Source organism: Melozone crissalis, unplaced genomic scaffold (assembly GCF_028551555.1).
Source record: "Melozone crissalis strain CALT ecotype California unplaced genomic scaffold, PUWL_Pcris_2 ptg000041l_1, whole genome shotgun sequence".
Classification (NCBI taxonomy): domain Eukaryota; kingdom Metazoa; phylum Chordata; class Aves; order Passeriformes; family Passerellidae; genus Melozone; species Melozone crissalis.
In genome coordinates, this window is record NW_026535819.1 from 9196751 (window position 1) to 9218507 (window position 21757).

General features: G+C 48.5%; 1 protein-coding gene across 6 annotated transcripts in view; it reads right to left on the reverse strand.

Moving 5' to 3' along the window:
- CACNA1B (calcium voltage-gated channel subunit alpha1 B) overlaps positions 1–21757 on the reverse strand; it is a 313833-nt gene that overhangs the window by 40288 nt on the left and 251788 nt on the right. For all 6 annotated transcript variants that reach the window (XM_054284411.1, XM_054284410.1, XM_054284409.1 and 3 more), the window contains 8 exons: positions 19833–19993; positions 18649–18786; positions 17644–17845; positions 15903–16067; positions 14787–14897; positions 14548–14631; positions 3882–3998; positions 336–401 (listed from right to left, as the gene is read on the reverse strand). In XM_054284411.1, coding sequence (XP_054140386.1) covers positions 336–401; positions 3882–3998; positions 14548–14631; positions 14787–14897; positions 15903–16067; positions 17644–17845; positions 18649–18786; positions 19833–19993 — 1044 coding nt within the window. The remainder of the gene's footprint in view (positions 1–335; positions 402–3881; positions 3999–14547; positions 14632–14786; positions 14898–15902; positions 16068–17643; positions 17846–18648; positions 18787–19832; positions 19994–21757) is intronic.

Below are 21757 nucleotides of genomic sequence, written 5' to 3' on the forward strand. Positions count from 1 at the left end.
CTGGGCTGCTCCCTCCTCTCAGCCTCTTGGTGTGTCCATAACCAGGGGAAGGGTCTTTTCCCATGGGATTCATAGATGTCCAGTGCTGCAGTGTGATCCAGGCTGATGCCCACAGCATCACTTGTCCAGCTCACTGGGGACACTTCAACACAAAAGCTGACAATTAAAGTTGGAAAAGAGGCCTTTTTTCATTTCTAATTTACCTAACATCAGACAAGAAGAGACTTTCCTCATCACAAATCAGTGCTGCTCCTGCTGTGGAGGCAACAACCATCTGCATTCTGAACAAACCCAGGCTGCTTATGGTCAGAATGAATAAAAATTAAATATTTTACCTGCATGCCAATAATGGCATAGATGAAGAAGAGCATTGCAATGAGGAGACACACATAAGGCAAGGCCTGTGGGAAAGGAAAAAGTGGATTAATGACAGCAAATGCAAACACTGAATTCCGTGGCAGGACTGAGTTTTGTAGCATTTGTCCTTTTCTTAGGTTGGAAATGGGCCTGTGTAATAAGTTACTATCTGTCAGACTGGGGCAGTTCTCTGCTGTCCATGGGGCAGTTGTTTCTTTCTCTCTCCCACAGCCAACCCTCCCTCCAGGAGATCTCTGCTCTCCATGGCCACTGAGTGTCCCTGCAGGGCTGATCCCATTCCAGCATCCCATGGGGAGATGCTGCGCCCAGGGCAGGAGCCAAGCATTCCTGCCTGGATCCAATCTGGGCCTGGCACAGCACAGCAGCCTTTGCCCCCTGCATTGCCAGAGGAGCAGCTTTCTGCTGCCCTGCATGGCCAGAGGGAGCCCAGGCCCATCTGCAGCAGCCCTGGAGCTGCAGAGGAAAACTCCCCCCTTGTGCAGGATCCCTGCTGCAGCAGAGCCACAGCTGGCACTGCAGGAGGGCTGAGCCCCCATGGGATGGGGCTGGGACACCTCCCTGGCACACAGGGGGACAGGTTGGATTTTCATTCTGCCAGTGGTGGTTTTTTCAGTTTTTTTTCACTATTGCATTTTCATTTTAATTTTCCTAGTAAAGAACTGTTATTCCTGCTCCCATATCTTTGCCTGAGAGCCCCTTAATTTCAAAATCATAACAATTTGAAGGGAGGGGGGGTTGCATTTTCTATTTCAAGTGAGGCTCCTGCCTTCCTTAGCAGACACCTGGCTTTGCAAACTAGACAATCCTTCAGGTGTATGAACTGGGAAGAGGATAAGAAGAATTCTGGCAGCCCCCTGGAGCCAGGTGTTCATTGATCACACAACAGTCAGGGCTTTCCAAGGGCTCTCTCTGTATCCTTGGAAGCAGCAAGCAGGGAAAACACAATCTGAGGTTCGGCAGCAAACACTGGAGCTACCAGCAGGCACTGACACTTTGTGTGCATCACTGTATGAACATTAATTGTTAATGACCTTGCTGGAAATTCAGTCTGAGCAAAAAAAAAAAAAAAAATCTCCATCCAGAAATAAGTTCCTGCTCTGAAACAGGCCCAGTTTGGGATCCCATGAGGACAAAAAGATTCTGAGTTTTAGCAAGAAATCAGTGAAGACTGCAATGTAATTATGTCACCCAGGCTGAGAGTGACAGCCGTTTTCCACTTGGGCTAAATGAATGGGTAATTAATGCCTCTTAATTAGTAATAACTCAAAAATTGAGAAGTCTTGCCCTCAGGCCAGCTCCTGTGGTGCCTGAGGCAGGAGTTCTGCAGGCCGAGGGAGCAGGAATTGTAGAATCATGAAATATCTTGAGTTGAAAAGACACCCAAGGATCATCGAGTGCCACTCCTGTCCCTGCCCAGCCCCCCCAGCAGCCCCACCCTGTCCATCCCTGGCAGTGCTGCCCAAAGGCTCCTGGAGCTCCGGCAGCCTCGGGGCCGTGCCCATTCCCTGGGCAGCCTGGGCAGTGCCAGCACCCTCTGGGGGCAGAGCCTTGCCCTGAGCTCCAGCCTGAGCTGCCCTGGCCCAGCCCCAGCCGTGCCCTGGCTCCTGTCCCTGGCCCAGAGCAGAGATGGGAGCTGCCCCTCGGGAGGAGCTGCAGCCCCGGGGAGCTCTGCCCTCACTCTGCTCCAGCTGAGCAACCCCAGAGCCCTCAGCTGCTCCTCACGGCCCCTCCAGAGCCTTACCCATCCCTGTGTCCCTCATTTGGACACTCTCTCACAGATTTTTCTTACTGAGGTGCCCAAAACTCCCCAGCACAGGAGGTGAGGCCCAGCCCAGAGCAGAGCGGGACAATCCCATCCCTGGCCTGGCTGCCATCGCTGGGCCTGAGGCACCCCTGGGACAAAACCTGGAGGAAACCTGGGGAAAAAGGACTCATGGACATCTCTGCTGGACACCTCTGCACAAGGGACATGGCCTGAGAGCTCTGAGCTGGGGGTACAGACAGACAAACAGCTGCTCATGAAGGCCAGGAACATCCTGGTTCCGCATCAGGGCTGAACTCTGGACACAGGATTTGGGAAGGGTCAGGATTGTGCTGGAAAAGGCTGAGCCCCTTCCCCCAAAATCCATCCACTCTCTCCTGAGAGATTCCTAAAGGAAATCCCTCTAATGGAAATCCCTCTGATCAACCCAGAAATCCTGATGGAAATCTCCCATCACCCCCAAAATCCTGATGGACTCCTCAGAGGGGCTGGGGCTCTGCACCCACAGCTCCTAGCCCATGAGTGTGCCAGAGCCCAGGATCACTGCCACAAATCCTGGTTCCACATTCGGTGTTCTCCTTCCTGCTCTGCAGAGCCTGAGCAAGCCCCAGGACCAGAGTTAAAGCATCAAACAATGAAAAATGGGCTGCAAACCAGCTGAGAGCTGTAAAAATAACCAGCTTTGGGGCATGTGGGCTTTTCTTTAGATACAGAAAACAGCTAATTCAGTGTGCTGAGGATTGGTGGGAGGAAGGGCAGAGGTAAAGGAAACCAGGCAAAGCAACTGCCTCAACTTCACAACAAAACCTCAACAAAACCTCATTATTTTAATCCTCCAATCATCAAACCCAGGCCTGTGGCTCTACAGCTTCACAGTTTGTGTTACCAAAGCTCCAGGGGCTGGCTTTCACCTGTGCCAGATCCCACCACACCCAAATCCTGGGGCAGGTAACTTAACCTTACACTCACTGCAGGTGAAGAACAAGGCACTCATCAGTCAGGCCACTGCTTCTTTATGCAAATTCCTGAGCATCCAGACTTTGCCAGAGGGATTTTGGGGTCATCTCAAGGGTAACTTGAGTGTTGAGCACTTGCTGGAGTCTGCATGAGCAAGCAGCCCTTCATCCTCCGCAATGCAGCCTTCAGGGGATGGTCATTGCTAACCTGCTGTCTTTTCTGTAGAAAATTAATATTCCTGGGGCTGGGCAGTGCTCACCAGCTCATTTTTAGCAGAATTTATACTCCTAGGAATGGTCAGTGCAAACCAGTTCATTTTCAGCAGAATTAATATCTCTTGTTATGCTAACCAGTTGAATTTAGAGTTAATATTCTTGGTGCTAACCAGTCTGATTTTCTGCAGAATTAATATTCCTGTGGCTGGGCAGTGCTCACCAGCTCATTTTTAGCAGAATTAATATTCCTAGGAGTGGTCAATGTGAGCCAGTTGACTTTTTAGCAGAATTAATATCCCTTGTTATGCTAACCAATTGAATTAAAAATTAATATTCTTGGTGCTAATCAGTTTGATTTTCTGCAGAATTAATATTCCTGTTGTTGAGCAGTGCTCACCAGTCCTCTTTTCTGCAGAATTCCTGAATTCTGAATTCCTGTAATCACTCTGTAGAGTTGCAAAGAGGCCATTCAGAGACCAGGGAAGCTGTTGGATCCTCACTGGAAGATGCTCCACGTGCACCAAGCACAACCCTCTCCCCAGACCTCTCCCCACAGTGCCAAGGCTCACCTTGAAGGACTGCACGAATGTCCAGAGCAGGATGCGGATGGTGTAGCCCTGGCGGAGGAGCTTGATGAGCCTGGCTGCCCGGAAGAGCCGCAGGAAGCTGAGGTTGATGAAGTTGTCCTGTGGAAAGTAAAGGTTTTGTGTCCTTCAGAAACGACCGCGATCCGAAACCACAGCCCGCAAAAAAGAAATTAAAATTACCAGCTTCACGATCTAAGCAGCAAATCGGCCACCAGAAAACCTTCCAAAAGAAACATTCGTCAGTGCAGATCACTCCACATGCAGCAAGAATGAGAAAACCCCTCTCCACAAGAGCCCTCCCCTCTGCTACTGGCTCAATGAGAGAAAAGGAAAAGGCCCTGTCATGCTGTCCTTGGATGGCTGGTTTGCTTAGAGCAAGGCAGATTTTCTCCCCCTCAAGACTCAGGGAGAGGGAGATGGTGCCAGATTTTCATTTTGAAAAGGAATGAGGTTGTTGAAAGTCTTGGTCAGCTCAGTTTTGACAGGGAATTGAACTTAAGCCAAGACACTGGCAAGGGACAAAGAAAGGCACTGTCCAGTGAAGATTCAAACATCCTTGGAAGAATGAGGATGTTTTTCAACCTGGAGGTTTCCAGTGTTTGTACAGCATGGAACTGGACAGGTTTGCCAAGGAGAAACGGCACCAGAAGATTGTTTGGAAGATGGATCAAGGGCAGTGAGTCAATTGGGGAGGTGGAGCTTTCACCAGCAGGAAGATGCCTTAGGAACCTGCTGGTTTTCCAAATTCACGTTAAATGTGTCTGCACAAGTGGATCAAAGAACTGCTGGAGGCAGGTTCTGATTTTCATTTGTTTTCTAGGATTTTCCCCACCCCTCACCCCATTTTGTTTTTTCTTCGGGGAAAAGAGGATTCTTGCCCCAATGAGCTAATCTAGAGAGGGTTCTTTCCAAAACAAAACATGCAAAAGCCAGATCCCTCTTGCCCTCCTATTTTAAGGAGATGAAAAATTATTCCCTCGTTCCATAATTCACTTTTTTGTGGATCTCTGATCACAGCCACTTATTTGACTGAGTGAGCTAAAGAGAGAAAATGTTCCACTTTAAACTATTGAGCAGTGAAGCAGCAAATATAATCATAAGGAGCTCTGCTTGGTAAAGATGAGCAAAAATTTCCCTTGGATTATTGTTTTACCAGAAGTCACTTTGAACTGTCCCACATTTCTTGCTCATTTGGCTACAGAGCTCATGCTGAAATTGGGGGGCTTGTTGGATCTATGGATTCTTTCAATGCCAGCTCAGTTTTGGGGCCATTAGCATTGCATTCCACCAATCCCATCAAAGAGTTCCAGAACTCAAGTCTCAGGCATGCACTCGGTTTCTCTCAGGTTAAAAACACAAGCAGCTCAGAGTTAGGCACAGACCGAAAATCAGACTCGATCTTCAAATAAAGAGAAAAGAGAAAAGCACAGGAATGTTCAATGAAGGAGCAGACAACACTGAGCTCATTCAAGCCAGCAACAGAAGCCATCTCTGGCAGGCAAAGCACGAGCGAGGATTCCCCTGGGTTGGGCAGTAGAACAGGCACTGAAAATGTCCAGTTTGTCTCAGCATCAGCTCCATGTTTGTTTTCACAGTGCTTACCTTCCCTTCACAACAGTCCAGCTGCACTCACCTGAGCAGGACAGGGCCAGGGAAGGGCCCTGGGGCAGAGCTGGGGCCCAGCTGGGTAATGGGGACCATCACTAATGGGGTTCTTCTTCCCACTGCGAGCCAGGCCCAGGGCAGGGCAGAGGTTTAACCATGAGCCCTTTTAATCAGGAACATCTCCCCCAGTGGGAACTGGATCAGCCCTCATGTGTAATGCCGGCAGAACTTGGGCCTAAAAGTCTGATTTTAACTTCAGAGCAATGCTCAAGCCTGATCTTTGCTGTGCACAATCCTTAGGCTCCAAGGAGGAGCAGGAGCACAGGATCCATCTCTGTGTGATCCTGTGGGATCTCCCTCCTCCCACATAACTGCAGCCCAGCAGCAGGAGCATTGTCCTGCTCAGGCTTTGCTTAAACCTCATCAGCACAGCTGCCAGGATGTTTAACACCTGCTTTGGGCTGGGCTCCCTGCAAGCTGAGCTACCCCAGTGCTACCATGGAACAGGGATAGAAATGGGAAAAGGGTTCAAGATGTGCAGTTATGTCTATGACTCCCCACTCCCTGGGATTTAGATAGACAAAAAGTCCACAGATTTATTTATTTTTCCCCATGTTCCCTATTTAACTCTGGCATTGACACTTCTAAAGAGCAGTGAAAGCCTTGGCTCTATGTGGAGCCACTCCCAACCCAGGAAAATCCCCCTCCCGCCACCCTGGGACGTTGAAGGGCCATTCTCAGCACTGCCCGGAGAGAGAGGCCAGTTCCCCACACTGCTGGGGGCTGCAGGGGCTCCACGGGTGTGTGTGGCACCCTCAGCACCCCACAGACCAAACCCATCCTCCCACACACCTCAGCTCTCCAGGCAGCAAATGGGATGGCATGCAGCCAAAGGGGAAACTCCACATTGCTCTATTTCTCAGGTAAAACAGTTTTTGGCATCAATTCTTCTCCCACAGAGCCACTTCTGTGCCAGGCACATATCTGATATCTGGGTTATCAAAGTCATCATTTCCAGGTTGTTTTTTTTTGCTTTCCTGTTGCACAGATGCTCATGGTGCTCACATCACAACAGACACCAGAGCTTTAGGATTTGATCATCCATCTAAGAAATAATAAATTAGGATTGGAAAATCATTTCTACCTGGCCTGTCAGTATTTTCCTGGAAAAGGAAGGGCTGGTACTGAAGGGGGCCTCGGGGGTCTGGGCATGGCCAGGCACTGCCACCACTTCCCACAACAGGAGATGGGCCATGCATCCCTGAAGAAAACTGGGAAGAGTGGGAAACAGGGAGAATAAACACCACTAATGAAGAGCTGACCTTGAAGGCTCTCCCACCATGGGAGCCTGCTCTGTTATCCTTTCTTAGGTTGTTTTTATAGAATCCCAGAATGGTTTGGGGTGGAAGGGACCTTAAAGCCCATCCAGTGCCACCCCTGCCATGGCAGGGACAGCTCCCACTGTCCCAGGTGCTCCCAGCCCTGCCCAGCCTGGCCTTGGGCACTGCCAGGGATCCAGGGGCAGCCACAGCTGCTCTGGGCACCCTGTGCCAGGGCCTGCCCACCCTCACAGGGAACAATTCCTAATTCCCAATATCCCATCCAGCCCTGCCCTCTGGCAGTGGGAGCCATTCCCTGTGTCCTGTCCCTCCATCCCTTGTCCCCAGCCCCTCTCCAGCTCTTCTGGAGCCCCTTCAGGCCCTGTCAGGGGCTCTGAGCTCTCCCTGGAGCTTCTCCTCTCCATGTGAGCACCCCCAGCTCTCCCAGCCTGGCTCCAGAGCTCCCTCCAGCCCTTGGAGCATCTCCATGACCTCTCTGGACTGCAGCATCTCCATGTCCTGCTTCTTTTGGGGGCCCCAGAGTTTTCCATGCTGAAAATCAGGAAAGCCACAAAGAGCAGGGCACAGGCACTGCCTGGATCTGTGTCCCAGTGCCTTCAGCAGCAGAGTGGTTTCCTGCCCAGCACAGGGGCTGCTCCCTCTGTCCATAGGGATGCAGAAGGAGCAACAGGAAGAGGCAGCTGACCAAGCCAAGAATGAGATCACTCAGGAAGCTTTAGGACTTCTCTTCATCTGGCATCAATAAAAAGCACCTTATTAATTAATTAATTAAGGAATTACTGATGAGGAAATAGCTGAGTTGCCATGTAAATGTCCATGGTATTGTCAGCACTGAAGGTCTTCTGAATCTTGCACAGGGTCCTGCCTTCATCTGGAGTTTGGGGAATCCACTGCTGATTTTAAGAGGCTGAAGATTTTTCCCACCCTCGTGTGTGTCTCAAGGACACTGACTTGGGAGGGCCTTCCTATCAGTCCTTCCATCCTGAGTCAGGAATGCTGGAAAAATTACTTTGTGTGTGATGCCCAGAACTCTCCTCATTCCCTGCTTGACAGAATCACAGAATATGCTGAGCTGGGAGGGACTGAATGGATCCACCAGCCCAGCCTCTGTCCCTGCCCAGACCCCCCAATCTTTGATCAGTAACAGGGACAGCAGCCAAAATTCAGCAAACTGATTTTTCCCTAATACAGTTCACAGCTAATGCCAGAGCCCTTTTCTGCACTGCCTGGGCCAAGTGTGCAGCAAAGTCTCCAAATTTATCCTGAGTACTCCCACACATCTGGAAGGGATCCAGCACCATGGAGGATTCCCTTCTTGGCTTGCACTGGGCAAGCTTTGAACTTACACACTGTCTTTTTCTCTGCTGCATGCCAGCAGAAAATTCCCCCCAGGACCCTCCATGAACATGCGTGGAGCTTCTGTGCAGCCTGGAAATAAAAATTCACCCTGATTTCTTTCTTAACAGCAACTGTGCAACAGGAAACGTGGATGTTCACAGATCCAAGAGCTGGTGTCAGGTGGCTGAGCAAGGATTTTTGAGAAGCTTTTGGTCTCATAGCCAAAATAATTAAGAATGGAAATATATATACATTTCTGATTGCATTTTCCTTTATGGATTCTTTTTTGTTGAATTGGTGATTTTCAAAGATAAACTTCAATATTTCCCAAGGCATTTTTGGAATAAATTTGCACTTTGGCACTGAATTCCCAGTGGGATCTGGTTCCTGGTACTTTTCAGCTCTGGTCACAACGTGATTTATTCATTTTACTTGGGGTTTTGGGTTTGCATCCAGTGACTCTGTGTCCACTGTTGTGGCAAGATGGGTTCTTCTTTGGGTTGGTGTCACGCAGAATTTTCAAATTTAGGATCCTTCTTTCCCATCATTTTTGATTTGAGGTAAGCAAGTCTGCCATCACCCCAATAATATTTTTGCCTTACAATACACAGGTTAAACCCCTGTAAGGCTGTCAGGTGCTTCCTTCAGCAGAAAGCTCCATCCTCTCATCCAAAAAGAAGCCAAACCCAGTTACAGAGAGCTGAATTTGGTACCACCACCTCCAAACCCCAGCGTTTCCAGGTGCAGAACATCCTTCCCTGGCCATCTCCTCCCATATCCCATGGAAACAAAGCAAGTGGCAGTGTCCCCTTTGGCACAGGGGTGGCACAGGGAGCAGGGACGGGCTATTGGCAACTGCTCAGGTCACCAATGAGCCCAGGGAGGGAGGTGCAGGGCAGAAGCCACTTTGGGGCACGCTGCAGTGAGGCTTTTCCACCAGTGCAATCAGAACTCTCATAAAAAAAAAAGAAAACCAAAACCAAACCAAAAACGTATCAAATCAAAGAAAAACGAGAGAAAATCAAAGCAGAGAATTTAAAGAATTGTTTAAATTCAATGAAACCAACCGTGTCCTATATGTGATGTTGTCATGGATGGATATTTGCAAGATTATTTACAAAGTTTTATATTTTTTTTTTGAGCAGCAGGTGCACAACATACAGACGGAGACATGGTTTTCGCATTGTATGTTGATTGGATGGCGTGATTCAGCAGGTAGATAAGGAAAATAAGGAACAAAAACAGGAAACAAAAGAGAAAATGAGTAATCAGGACAAGCAAAAAGGAAACTCTGAAAAATTTCACTGGAAAAAAACCGTTGGGCTATAGGGGGAAGGTGTTATTTTATGGGAACTCCAGAAATAAAAAATGCTTCGAACCAAAAGGGATTCGGAGATCTTTGAGGTAACACAGACAGTGCAGTTGTTATTTGCATTTCAGTTTGTAATGCAAATTTGGAGACAATTCACAAACACTTCTCAGGATGGCTTTTTATATTTCCAGGCATAGAAATAGATGTCAGTTTGCTAAACACCCACTCAGCCTCCCAAGGCTGACTGTGTCCACAAGGACACCTTCTCCTTAATCCCGCCTCTTTTCCCTCAATTACTGAGGGTAAAAAAACTGACATTCATGCTTTTGCCTGAGGAAATAAAAAAATATATATTCCACTACAATCACAAAGTAAATTACATGTGACATGATCAGGAAAATTAAAACAAAGCAATTAATCCACACATTTCTTTTCCTTTTGTCTTTACTTCTCAGAGGGTTAAAGGTACCAAACAAGGCTGGTGGAAGCCAAGTCTCTCAAGGTGAGGCCACCCAGGATTATTTACCTTTGGAGAACACTTCTAGCTGGAAAATATGGAGGAAAACAGTGCAGTGGCAACAATTTGTGAGCCTGATCTCAGTGTCCCACCTAGGAAACATCTCCACGGGGACCTGTAGGGTGCTGGGACAGGGACAGCTGCAGGCTGGCACTCAGGGTCACCTTGTGGCTGTCACCTGGACTTCCCAGCTGAGGAAACTCTGTGGGAATGGCTGCCAGGAGGGATGGAGGGACTGAAGGGGCTGCCCCAAGCTCTGCCCAGCTGAGGAGGTGTTGAAGATTGCAATGCAAGTTGTTTTCAATTACCATCTGTATGGCAGATTACCTTTGTCAAGTGGGCAGTTTGCCTTATCTCTCTCTTTGAGTGATCATATTCACACCTCCCTCGGGAGGGGACATTGCTGATAACAGCTATTGAATGTCACTGCATGGCTGATAAGAACTATAACATCCCATTGGGAGATGCTCCGCCCAGAGGGAGGAGCCAAGCATTGCTACCCAGATATAATCCAGAGGTTCTGAGACACCAGCACGGCTTTCTCCACGGGATTCCCCAGAGGAACAGCAGCTACCTCTCCTTCCACTGGATCTTCAGAGGAAGAATACATCCTTCTCTACAGATCCCCCTTGCTCCAACAGAACCACCCCTGACACTGCAGGAGGGCTGCAGCCACAATTCCAATGGGACTGCCCCAACACCCTGACCCACAGGGTGGCAGGTTGGGTTCTGATTCTGTCAGTGTTGTTCTAGTGCACTGCATTGTTTATTTTATCCTTTTATTTTTTTCCTTTCCCTGTTAAAGAACTGTTATTTCCTGCTCCCATATTTTTGCCTGAGAGCCCCTTAATTTCAAATTTATAGCAATTCAGAGGGGTGGGGAGGGTTTACATCCTCCATTTCAGGGGAGGCTCCTGCCTGCCTTAGCAGACTCCTGTCTTTCCAAACAAAGACAGGAGGGGAGGCTGGAGCTGAGGAAGGCACATGGAGAAAGGGCCATTCCCTGCTGGGGACACAGCTGTGGGACTGATCCAAGAGCTCTTCTCTCTGCTTATTCCCCGCTCCAGGAGAGTGCCCTGAGGTGAGGAAGATGTGGGGTTGGTTCAGCAGCAGCTGAGTGGATGCTCATCCCCAGCCTTTATTTCCTGCTCTGCCCTACCTGGAATTGCAAAGGGAAAGAGGCTGGGCAGAGGCCACAGCTGGGCTGTGCTCTGTGAGTGAGGCCCCTCCTGCTCCTCATCTCCATCCCTGCACGTTCACATCTCTGCATCAGCTCTTTCTGCCCTTTTTTCCTACATTTTTCTAAACTTGGCTCTATTTTGGAACTATTGGTTCAAAATTGGATCAGACTGGTTCTGTTGGTTCATTTTTCTACATTGGTTCTTGTGGCAGCAGCTCTCTGGCCACAGAGAGAAACACAACTTTCCCAGGCCTTTCTGGGGCAGGCTGTGAGATCAGAGAAAAGAATGAGATAAATAAGATAAAATTCTTATCTTAACCTGCTGCACCTGTTGTTGTGCACATGTGGAATGTGTTATGGAGATTTGTTTACCAGGGGGTGGTTTCTTAGTTAGCCCCTGGTGATGGTGTTTGGATTGGACCCACAGGTTGGGTCCACCTGTGTTGTGACTGTCTCTAAGGGTGATGAGTTTCTTAATTAGTATAAAAAAGTGATTGCTCAGCCTTCTGAGACTCATGGAGTCAGTGCTAATTATTACCCAGCTGGGGGCTTGCGGTGACAGGTTCTTAATACCAGAAGTATTTAAATCAGGTGAAATTGCAGTTTAACAAATTATCCCAAAGCTGGCCATGTGGGGCAGGAACAGAGGGCTGCATCCTTCTGCTGCTTTTCCATCCTCAGGACTAGAAGGGGAAAATTGTACAATCTTGGAATGGTTTGGGCTGGAAGGGACCTTAAAGCCCATTTTCTTCCCCCACCTGCCATGGGCAGGGACCTTCCACTGCCCCAGGTTGGTCCAAGCCCTGTCCAGCCTGGCTTTGAGGGCAGGAAGGTTTTGGTGGCAGTGGAGAGTCTGTACAAGACCACATCCACCACATTCCACTGGCTGAAGTGGAATGAATTCCATAAGGGGCATCCTGCCAGCTGCCATTATCAATCCCATTATCAGTGTGATCTTCAGGGCACCACTGCCAACACCCAGTGCCAGAACAAAGCAGGGGTGTTCAGGCCTGGCCATCAGTGTCCCCTGCAAGCAAGCTGAGCTGCTCAGGGCACTGTGCAGATCCCTCTGACCCCTGTCCATTGTCCCTGGGGGAGGCTGGCATGGATGTGTATGTCTTAGGGAAGCATGTGCTGGTGGCTGTCCCCTGGGGATGGAGGCTGCTGGGGAGAGCAGGCAGGAGCTGCATCAAAGAAGTGCTGAAAACCAAGTTTAGAAAGAAAAGTGGCAGGGGACGATCACCCATGGGCAATCTCTGTCTGAAGGGAAAAGCAGAGAAGGAGATCTGGTGGCCACACAGAAATCAGGGAACTGTTCAAGTTGGAAAAGATCTCAGAAATTATTGAGATTCCCCCTGCACTGCCAAGGCCACCATTAAACACTGTCCCCAAGTGCCACATGCACACAGCTTTCAAATCCCTGCAGGGATGGGGACTCCACCTGCTCCAGTGCCTGACCACTCCTTCCGTGCAGCAATTATTCCTAATATCCACCCTAAACTTCCTCTGGAGCAACCTGAGGCTGTTTCCCCTTGCCTTGCTGCTTCTTACTTGGGGAAGAGATCAACCCCTCGAGGGTGCTGCAGAAGGGAGAGAATTTAGAGAGAGCAGAGACACCAAGGACTGAGAGCTCAGGGCTGGAGTGGTCCTGGGGACATGTGGCTTTTATATGAGAGATTTTTGTGATCAGCTCCATGTTGGACACTGCCAGGGGAATCTGGTGACCTCCTTCAGAAAATCCTCTCTTAGTACTGAATGGATTCAGTTGCTCATAAACCAAAAAACCTCTTCTTTCCCACCTGGGAGGAGAAGGGAAAGGCACATGGGTCCCTGGGAGCTGAGCCCTGTTGGGGTTTTAGGGGTAATTCCCACAACTCTGCAAAGGTTTTGATGCTGAAATGTCTCAGAGCCCAGCCTGACCCAGTTCCCTGGCTGGGCCATCCTATGGGAGCTGGAGGGAGAGGCAATGTCCCATTAACTGAGCAGGGAAGGCCAGCACTGTGGCTGCTCCTTGCCTGTGAAATAGCTCTAAAATTGAGGATTTTAGCAGCATGTGGGCTTGGTGTTGAGAAGCAGAAACCTTCCTGAAGGAGAAGACACCAGTCTGGGAGCAACCAGAGGCTCCCTTACCCTGTGTGAGCTGTCAGTGCTGCTTCCTCCCAGGAAAAGTGGCCAAAGTGGGGCTGGAAAAGCTTCAGTCTGTTTGTAGCTGACTTCCAAATGTTTTCACAAATTTTCAAACCATGGCAAAAGTTTGGGTGCACTTGGCAAGAAAACACATCCCATGGCAGAGGGAGTGGGGACAAGCACCCTGTGCCTTCCCACAGCACTCAGAGAGGGTGAGCTGAGTAACTTCAGCCTGGCTGTACTGAAAACAAAATCCAAAGCCTACAACATAGGATTCACCAGCAGATAAATGAACATCATTTGTATGGGGAGGAAAACCTGGGGGATTGTGTGTTATTTTGTACCAAGGAGGTTAAATAAAAAAGCATTTTGTTAGAAACAGTCACATGGTCTTCACCACCACCTGTAAAGGAACGTGAGGAGCACAGTTCTGAGCACACAAAACAGATCTACAGGCAAACCCCTGGGACTGAGGAAGAAAGTTATGGTCAAGTTCAAATTCATCACATCTGATACATCATCAGCTACAACAGGCACTGGGACAGGAGAGGAGCAATTTATACATCAGGTAATATCAGACTGTCAGGGATTCAGACAGACATTGGCTTCCCTTAAGGAAAAATCCTTCAGAATTTAATGATGGGTCTGGCCACTTTGTGAGATGTACAAGGCTTGTTAGCAGGGAGACAGCAGCCCTTGTAGGGCTGGCCAGAAATCCTATGTGAGAGCTGTTTGTTTATTCATTGCCCCACAGAGGTTTTGTGACAGGATCAGACTCTTCACCTCTTCCTTTCCCTATGTCCCTGTCACTTCCCTTCACCCTCACCCTGCCCTGTGACCCACACTGGGCAGGAACCCCAAAGGCCAGACACATGCCCTGCAAAAAACCTCCCACATTAACACAGCAGAATCCCTTTGATCTTTTCCCTCTCTAAATTCATCAGGATTTTTCCATGAACAGGCAGAAAAGGCCTGGGGATGGAGTAGTTTGCTGCAGGAGAGAGGGAGCTGCTTCCTGGCAGAGTCACGAGCACAGTGCTTCTAATCAGAACCTTCCCTCTTTGGGGCAGACAGCTGTGCTCAGCTGAGCTCATGGAACAGGGTCAGCCAAGGCCATCATGACTCCCAGAGGCAGCTCCAGGGAATAAGGCTGGTAGGGAGAAGGTTCAGTGTCTTGACAGGGCACAGCTTTGTTTATAAATGAAATAAATTGAGCAAACTGTACTTACCGCAATCTCTGTTACTAAAATATCAGTAATACTTCCCAACACTGTTACAAAATCAAAGACATTCCAGGCATCTCGGAAATAATTCTGCCAAATGAGAACACAAGGGAAATAGAGGGATCCAGGGGTTATTTTTTTTATTGCCAGCACAGGTCAGGGATTTTTTTGTCTGTTTGTTTTTAAATGTGCATCATGAAATGCGAGCATTTCACTGAGAGAGGAAAGAGGTGGAAGGCACCTACCAGCACACCAAAGGCAATGATCTTCAGCACACATTCCATGGAAAACATGGATGTAAACACAATATTCAGGCATTTCAGCATTTCTTCATATGCTTCTGGAGCATCATAGAACTAAAGTGGGATGGAAGAAGGGCTGTTACTGGAAGATCACTGACAGACTAAAACCTTCCCCAGCTGATTCCTGCTCATTTTAGTCAGGATTCTGTGCTCACTTTGATCAGGATTTGGGGTTACAACACAATTATTCCTGTCTCTCTTGCTCCATCCTGTACTGAGGGGGCAGCTGGAATATCCCCAGCAGTGGAGATTGTTGCTGAGGGACATCCCCCTGTAAGCAGAGCATGGACCAGGAGGGAGGAAAGACATTTTCCAACCCACAGGACAAGTTCAGAACTGTTCCTTCCACTAATATGGGGACTCCTTGATTGTGAAGATACTCTAAGATAGGCAAGGGATAGGAGGGGACATCATCCACCTGTGTCTCTTCCCCCACTCTGGATCACATCCCAGGAGCCTGATGCTGTTCCAAAATTGAGTAATTTCACAGAATGATAGAAATGGCTTGAGTTGGAAGGGACCTTAAACATCATCCAGTGCCACCCCTGCCATGGGCAGGGACACCTCCCACTATCCCAGGTTGCTCTCACCCCATCCAGCCTGGCCTTGGGCACTGCCAGGGATCCAGGGGCAGCCACAGCTGCTCTGGGCACCCTGTGCCAGGGCCTGCCCACCCTTGTAGGAAACAATTCCTAATTCTCAATATCCCATCTAACCCTACTCTGTTTCAGTTTGAATTTCCATGGCCTGACTGGACTTTGAGCAGCCCCAAGACCCTGCTCTGCAGGAGAAAGCTCAGGCTGGGCTGGAGATCAGGAGCTGCAGATCCCCATTCCCATCCCATGGTCACACACTCAAAGGGGCTGAGCCCAACCACCACTCTGCAAGGAAGCCCATGGTGGGATCTCATCCCAGCTAATCCACCTCCCTCAGGGGCCAAAGGAATCCCACCAGGCACACAGTGAGTGGTGGTTGCTCTGCTGAGACCCCCAGCTCTCAAGGTGAGAGTCTCTCCAGCCAACAGCCCAAAATTCCAAGATTCAGGAAGGTCCCACTCACCTTCATCATGAGGACGATGGTGTTGAGAGCAATCATGACCATGATAAAGTACTCAAAGGGAGGGGACACCACGAATTTCCACATCTTGTACTGGAAGGATTGCTTGTTCTGAGGCATGTAGCGGGTCAGGGGCTTGGCACTTATGGCAAAGTCTATGCAGGCCCTCTACAAAACAAAAAGGGGATGAAAAGGTGCCACAAAAAGGGCTGGAAGTCTTTATCCATTGAGATGTGGTTGGGAGAGTGAGCAGAGCATTTACACCAAGTGAGTGCTGGCTGTTCCTGTAAAATGCAGCACAGGATCCCCAAATCCTGATCCATTTTCCTGGAATATTTACCCTATAACATCCCTATGCCCCCTGCAGTCCTACCACATTCCATTAGAGCCCAGCTTCTCCTAGGTCCTGATCCCTTCCCACTTCTAAAAACATTTCCAATTCCTCCTGATGGGTGATTGTAGGAACCAGAGAATTGGTAAAGATGTTATTTGTTGTTTTTAAAAAGTATTGTGGAACTTGGGTGTGTCCTCACACACAACAACACGCAAAGAGCTCAGAATGTTTCATAAAATGAGAACTGAATTTACCAATAAATCATCCACCAAAAGCACTTGCGGGAACTCTCAGAGATCCCTTTCACTGGCTATTTCTGTTCATTTTATTATGAATATAAAAGTGATAAAAATTTATTTCTACAAGAGGTTTTGATTCTGGAGTGTTTTCTCAACTTGAATTTACATAAAAATTGCAAGTCTGAAATCACTTTCTGCTCAGTTGGAAAATAACATGGGTAAAGCTCTCTAAATATTCTGCTTTATTTTGGACTTTTTGTTCATTTAGACAAACAAGGAACTAATTAAAAATCACTTCAAAATTCATCTCTTTTCATCAAAAATCAGGTTCCAGTTTCAAAATATATGAAAAGAGATGGTTCTTCCCAAAAGAGGTCATTGAGGCTGTGGGACCCTGGAGGAAGGATGCTGCAGATGCTAAAAATCTGCATGGATTGAGAAGGAAACTGGATACACCCATGGCAGGAAGATACATAGATGCCAGTAACTAAAGAAAAACCAGCTCAGGAGGTCCCTGAGTGGAAAATAATGATATTTTGGGGGGCTTTAAAGAAAAGCCTCACAGCTTCTTCTACCCTGGTCTTACACTCTTCTCAAGGCATCTCCTTTTGGCTGCTGCCAGGAGGAAAAATCCCAGCCAAGCACAAAACCAGCCTGGAGAGAGGAGTTTTCACAGTAGTTGAACCTCAGTTTGGTTTCTGAGGTCTGCCCTGAAGGTTTGCCTCCTTCTTTCTACCCCTCCACACTTGAGCAAACATAAAATCATGTAATGGTTTGGGCTGGAAAGGACCTTAAAGCCCATCCACTGTCATCCCTGCCATGGCAGGGACACCGTCCACCATCCCAGGCTGCTCCCAGCCCTGTCCAACCTGGCCTGGGACACTGCCAGGGATGAGGCAGCATCTGCCACGGCCTCCCCATCCTCACCCTGGTGTGATCCAGGGGGATGTGTGACAGTGGTTCCCAACAGGATGCACGTGGGGCCTCTCCCTGGGGTTTGTTTTATGCAGAAGCTGAAACAGCCACACATTTCTTTGCTCTTTACACCACACACCCTCCAATAACCACTGCTCTCCAATCCCCCCAGCACAGGGGGAGTGGGGATATCCACCAGTATCCAGCAGCTCTGAGCCCCAGGAACACCAACTCTGGAGTCACAAGAGGTGGGTACCTCGTTTTTCTCGAGGCTGCACTCTGACATCACTTTATCTCCTTGCTCCTGGAAGGTGATGATGATTAACGCCACAAAGATGTTGACAAAGAAAAAAGGGAAGACAACAAAATACACCACGTAAAAGATGGACATTTCCATCCTGTAGCCAGGGCTGGGCCCCTGTTCCTCGTAGGTGGCATCCACCGAGTGCTTCAGCACACTGCAAGCAAATGCAAAGAGAGAGGAAAGGTCAACACAATCCCTGGGAAGCACCAAGGACCCCCTGAGAATCACTCCCTGGCCTTCACTCTCGTGCAGGGTTTTCCACATATGCTCAGGAAAAGCTTGCTCCCACCCACAAGGCTGGGAAGAAGTTTTCCTTGAGGATATTTTTAGGGAAACCCTTTGTTCTCACCATTCTGCAGAATGGTGGAGATTTGCTGTGCCCAGATCCACTGATCCCCCCTGGCCTCCCAAAGGGGAGAGGATCCAGCTGGATCTGGCTTCTCTTCTCTGGTCAACAGGGATGGAGTAAGAGTGGGGAAAGAGAGGTGTTGATGACATCCAAGTAGGGGAACACAGTGAGGGACTGGGAAAGGGAGGCTGATGCTGTTTTAGTCTTTATTTTATGAAAGAGTTGAATGTGGAGGCGGAGAAGCCCTGGCCACGCACTGCACTCCACGTGTGCCAAAATAAAGTCATTTGCTGAACAGGAAATGTCATTTGGGGCCTGTCACACCCAGCAGACTTTCAGCAGAGCTCACAACACTTTTTCCCCTTCATTTTCTAACTTTTCCATTATCAGTTTTACCCCTGAGAAAGGTGTGTGAGTCCAAAAGCCTGAGGCAAGAACTGAAAACTTTCTGAGAAAATGCAGAGCTCTGCCTGCTGGTTCACCCAATAATCACATAAAACTTAGCTGATAAAGGACTTTTCTCATTTCCCAGGTCACCTGCTGTCCCTCAGAGCTCTGGGGACCTGCTTTACCTGCACCATCAGCCCCTGCCAGGGCCATGTACTCACGTTGGCCACCCTTCCCCTGTGGACACGGTGAAGAGCGTGAGCAGAGCCCAGAGCACGTTGTCGTAGTGGAACTCGTATTTTTTCCATTCCCTGGGCTGTGCCTCCACCTCATTTTTTTCATAATCGAGGTACTGACCCCTAGGAAAAAGAGATTTGGAGCCAACGAGAGAATTCAATCAGATCAGGCATTTCTTAGCACTCAGGAGTGTTGGAAAGCCCCAGAAGTACAGTCTGGACCGTGTTGTGGGTTAAAGACAAAGAGACTCCCTCAAAGTCCATGACAGAAGTAAAAGCCAATTTATGAGCCAGTTCTAGCCATGGGAACTGGACCTGAGGTGTGAAAATGAAAGAGATTTTAATCAGGGCATTCATTCATTCATTAGACAAAGCCAGCCATTAATACCATGCCTGTGCCTCAATTATCTGACCTCACAGGAAACTTCTGCTTGATGAGGAAACATCTCTGCCTCCTACTCCAGGGTTGGATATAATTCCTAAATGTATCTCACTCTGAGGGGCCTGACATGTGGAGAATCCTCTCCAACCTACCCTAGTCTGTAATTTCACATCCCTCTCTGTAATTTAGCTGCATTTTTCCAAGGAAGAACTGCACTGACAGCCCCCAGGACCCTACCAGGGATGAGCCCTGCAGGTGCCAGGCAGCAGGAGAGGGATGAGCAGAGCAGACAGTGTTGAGGAGGTGCTTTGGGTGCCATGAAAAAAGCTAATGAGATGCACAACACACCTTGCCAGCCTGCTGGGAAGAACAAAGCATGACAGGGCTTTTAAGATATTCACATCCTGTCCCTGTCCTCGCTAATTAGTAGCTCTTTAACATCCCACGCATCTGATAATTTATTCAGTGTGTTTTTCTAATTCATAAGAGCTCTAAGAATGGAGGCAACAGGTGGAAAGAGGAGTCACACTATCACAATCCCTTCTCAAACATCACACTCGGCTTTCCAAGGAAAGAAGCTGCCTCCCCTGTATTCTGAAGATCAGAGCCAGGAATGACAGAGCTGCCTAAGAAAAAGAAGGAAAAATTCACCTCCAGGCTACCTGAGCTGAATTATTGCTCTTTATTTACAGGAGACTCTTCCCACTGAGCAAATCCCCTGCCTTTGGGCCAGCCTGGGGAGCTGGAGGAAGCTGCTCCCTGCCACATTCCCTGCTCCCAGCTGTACCTGCAGTCCTTCTCCAGCTCCTTGGACTCGTCCGTGCAGTAGAAGAAGCGGCCCTTGAAGAGCTGCACGGCGATGACGGCGAAGATGAACATGAAGAGCATGTAAACAATGAGGATGTTGAGGACGTTCTTCAGGGAGTTCACCACGCAGTCAAACACAGCCTGGGGAGGCAGGGGGACAAGGTCAAGGGGTGGGAAGAAAGGAAAAGTTCATCCAAAATCTTGGCACCACCATTTAACCACCCTCACAGGGAACAATTCCTTCCCAATATCTCACCTAAATCTCTCTCATTTGGGACTCATTACCCATCCCACCACCCATGGATGCTTCAATGGATTTTTGCTTCCCAAACATTTCCCAAAGTCGTGACAAATAACTCTAGCTTCCTTTATCTCCTGCTTTATCCACAATTTTGGCTGAGCCACTGAATCTTCTGATGCTGCTCATAACATTTATAAAGACAACCACAGCTTGTCAAGACAATATTAGTCCTGAGCAAACATTTCATTATAAAATGAAAATTGCACTGGTTTGATTTTACTTCCAGTGGTTGGATAAAAACTGTTGGAGTAATTAGGAAAAAATACCAGAAACAAAACAACCAAATTATTTGAGTAAATATTTTTATAAAGAGCTGTCTGTCAAAATGAGGTGTGACTAATGTAGTCAGCATGTGCACTCCCAAGCTCCCTGCAAAGAACTCCTCAAATCCATTTCCTACGTGGGTATGAGGCCCTGATTCATTACAAGTAATTTGCAGTTTCATTTTAGTCAGAAGTTTGTCATAATACCAGAAATTGAGCAGTCCCTGCCCAAGCACAGGATTTGTACAATCCTGCTTCTGTTCCTCTGAATGGAAGTGAATCATTCACAGAATTACTCCTGATGCAACTGTCTCAGGTTGCAAATGTGAGATGTGGCAGGAGGTGTGAATTACATTGTTATTTGCTGCTAATGGATCAGCCGTTAAAACCAGGTGGGGCACTTTTCTTTATCTCTTCCAGGAGGGAGGGGAGGAATCTGTTGTTAATGGGCCATCAAGTGTCCCTGCATGGTTGATCCAATTCCATCATCCCACTGGGAGATGCTGTGCCCAAGGGGAGGAGCCAAGCATTCCTACTTGGATATAATCTGAGGATTGGAACAGCACAGCAGCCTTTGCCCACTGCATTCCCAGAGGGAGCCCAGGCCCATCTGCAGCAGCCCTGGAGCTGCAGAGGAAAACTCCCCCCTTGTGCAGGATCCCTGCTGCAGCAGAGCCACAGCTGGCACTGCAGGAGGGCTGAGCCCCCATGGGATGGGGCTGGGACACCTCCCTGACACACAGGGGGCAGGGCATGGTGTCACTCTGGCAGTGTTGTTTTGTTGTTGTTTTGGATTACTGCATTTTAATTTTCCTACTAAAGAACTGTTATTCTTACTCCCATATCTTTACCTGAGAGCCCCTTAATTTCAAAATCATAACAATTCAGAGGGAGGGGATTTACATTTTCCATTTCAGAGGAGGCTCTGCCTTCCTTAGCAGATACCTGTCTTTTCAAACCAAGACAGCAACCTAGGAATCCTGATGGAAATCCCTCTGATCAACCCAGAAATCCTGATGGAAATCTCTCTGATCTGCCCAGAAGTCCTGACGGAAATCTCTTCGATCAGCCCAGAAATCCTAATGGAAATCCCTCTGATTGGCCCTGAAATCCTGATGGAAATCCCTCCGATCAACCCAGAAATTCTGATGGAAATCCCTCCAATCAACCCAGAAACCCTGATGGAAATCCCTCCAATCAACCCAGAAATCCTGATGGAAATCCCCCTGATCGGCCCCGAAATCCTGATGGAAATCCCTCTGATTGGCCCTCAAATCTTGATGGAAATCTCTGATCAGCCCCAAAATCCTGATGGAAATCCCTCTGATCAGCCCAGAAATC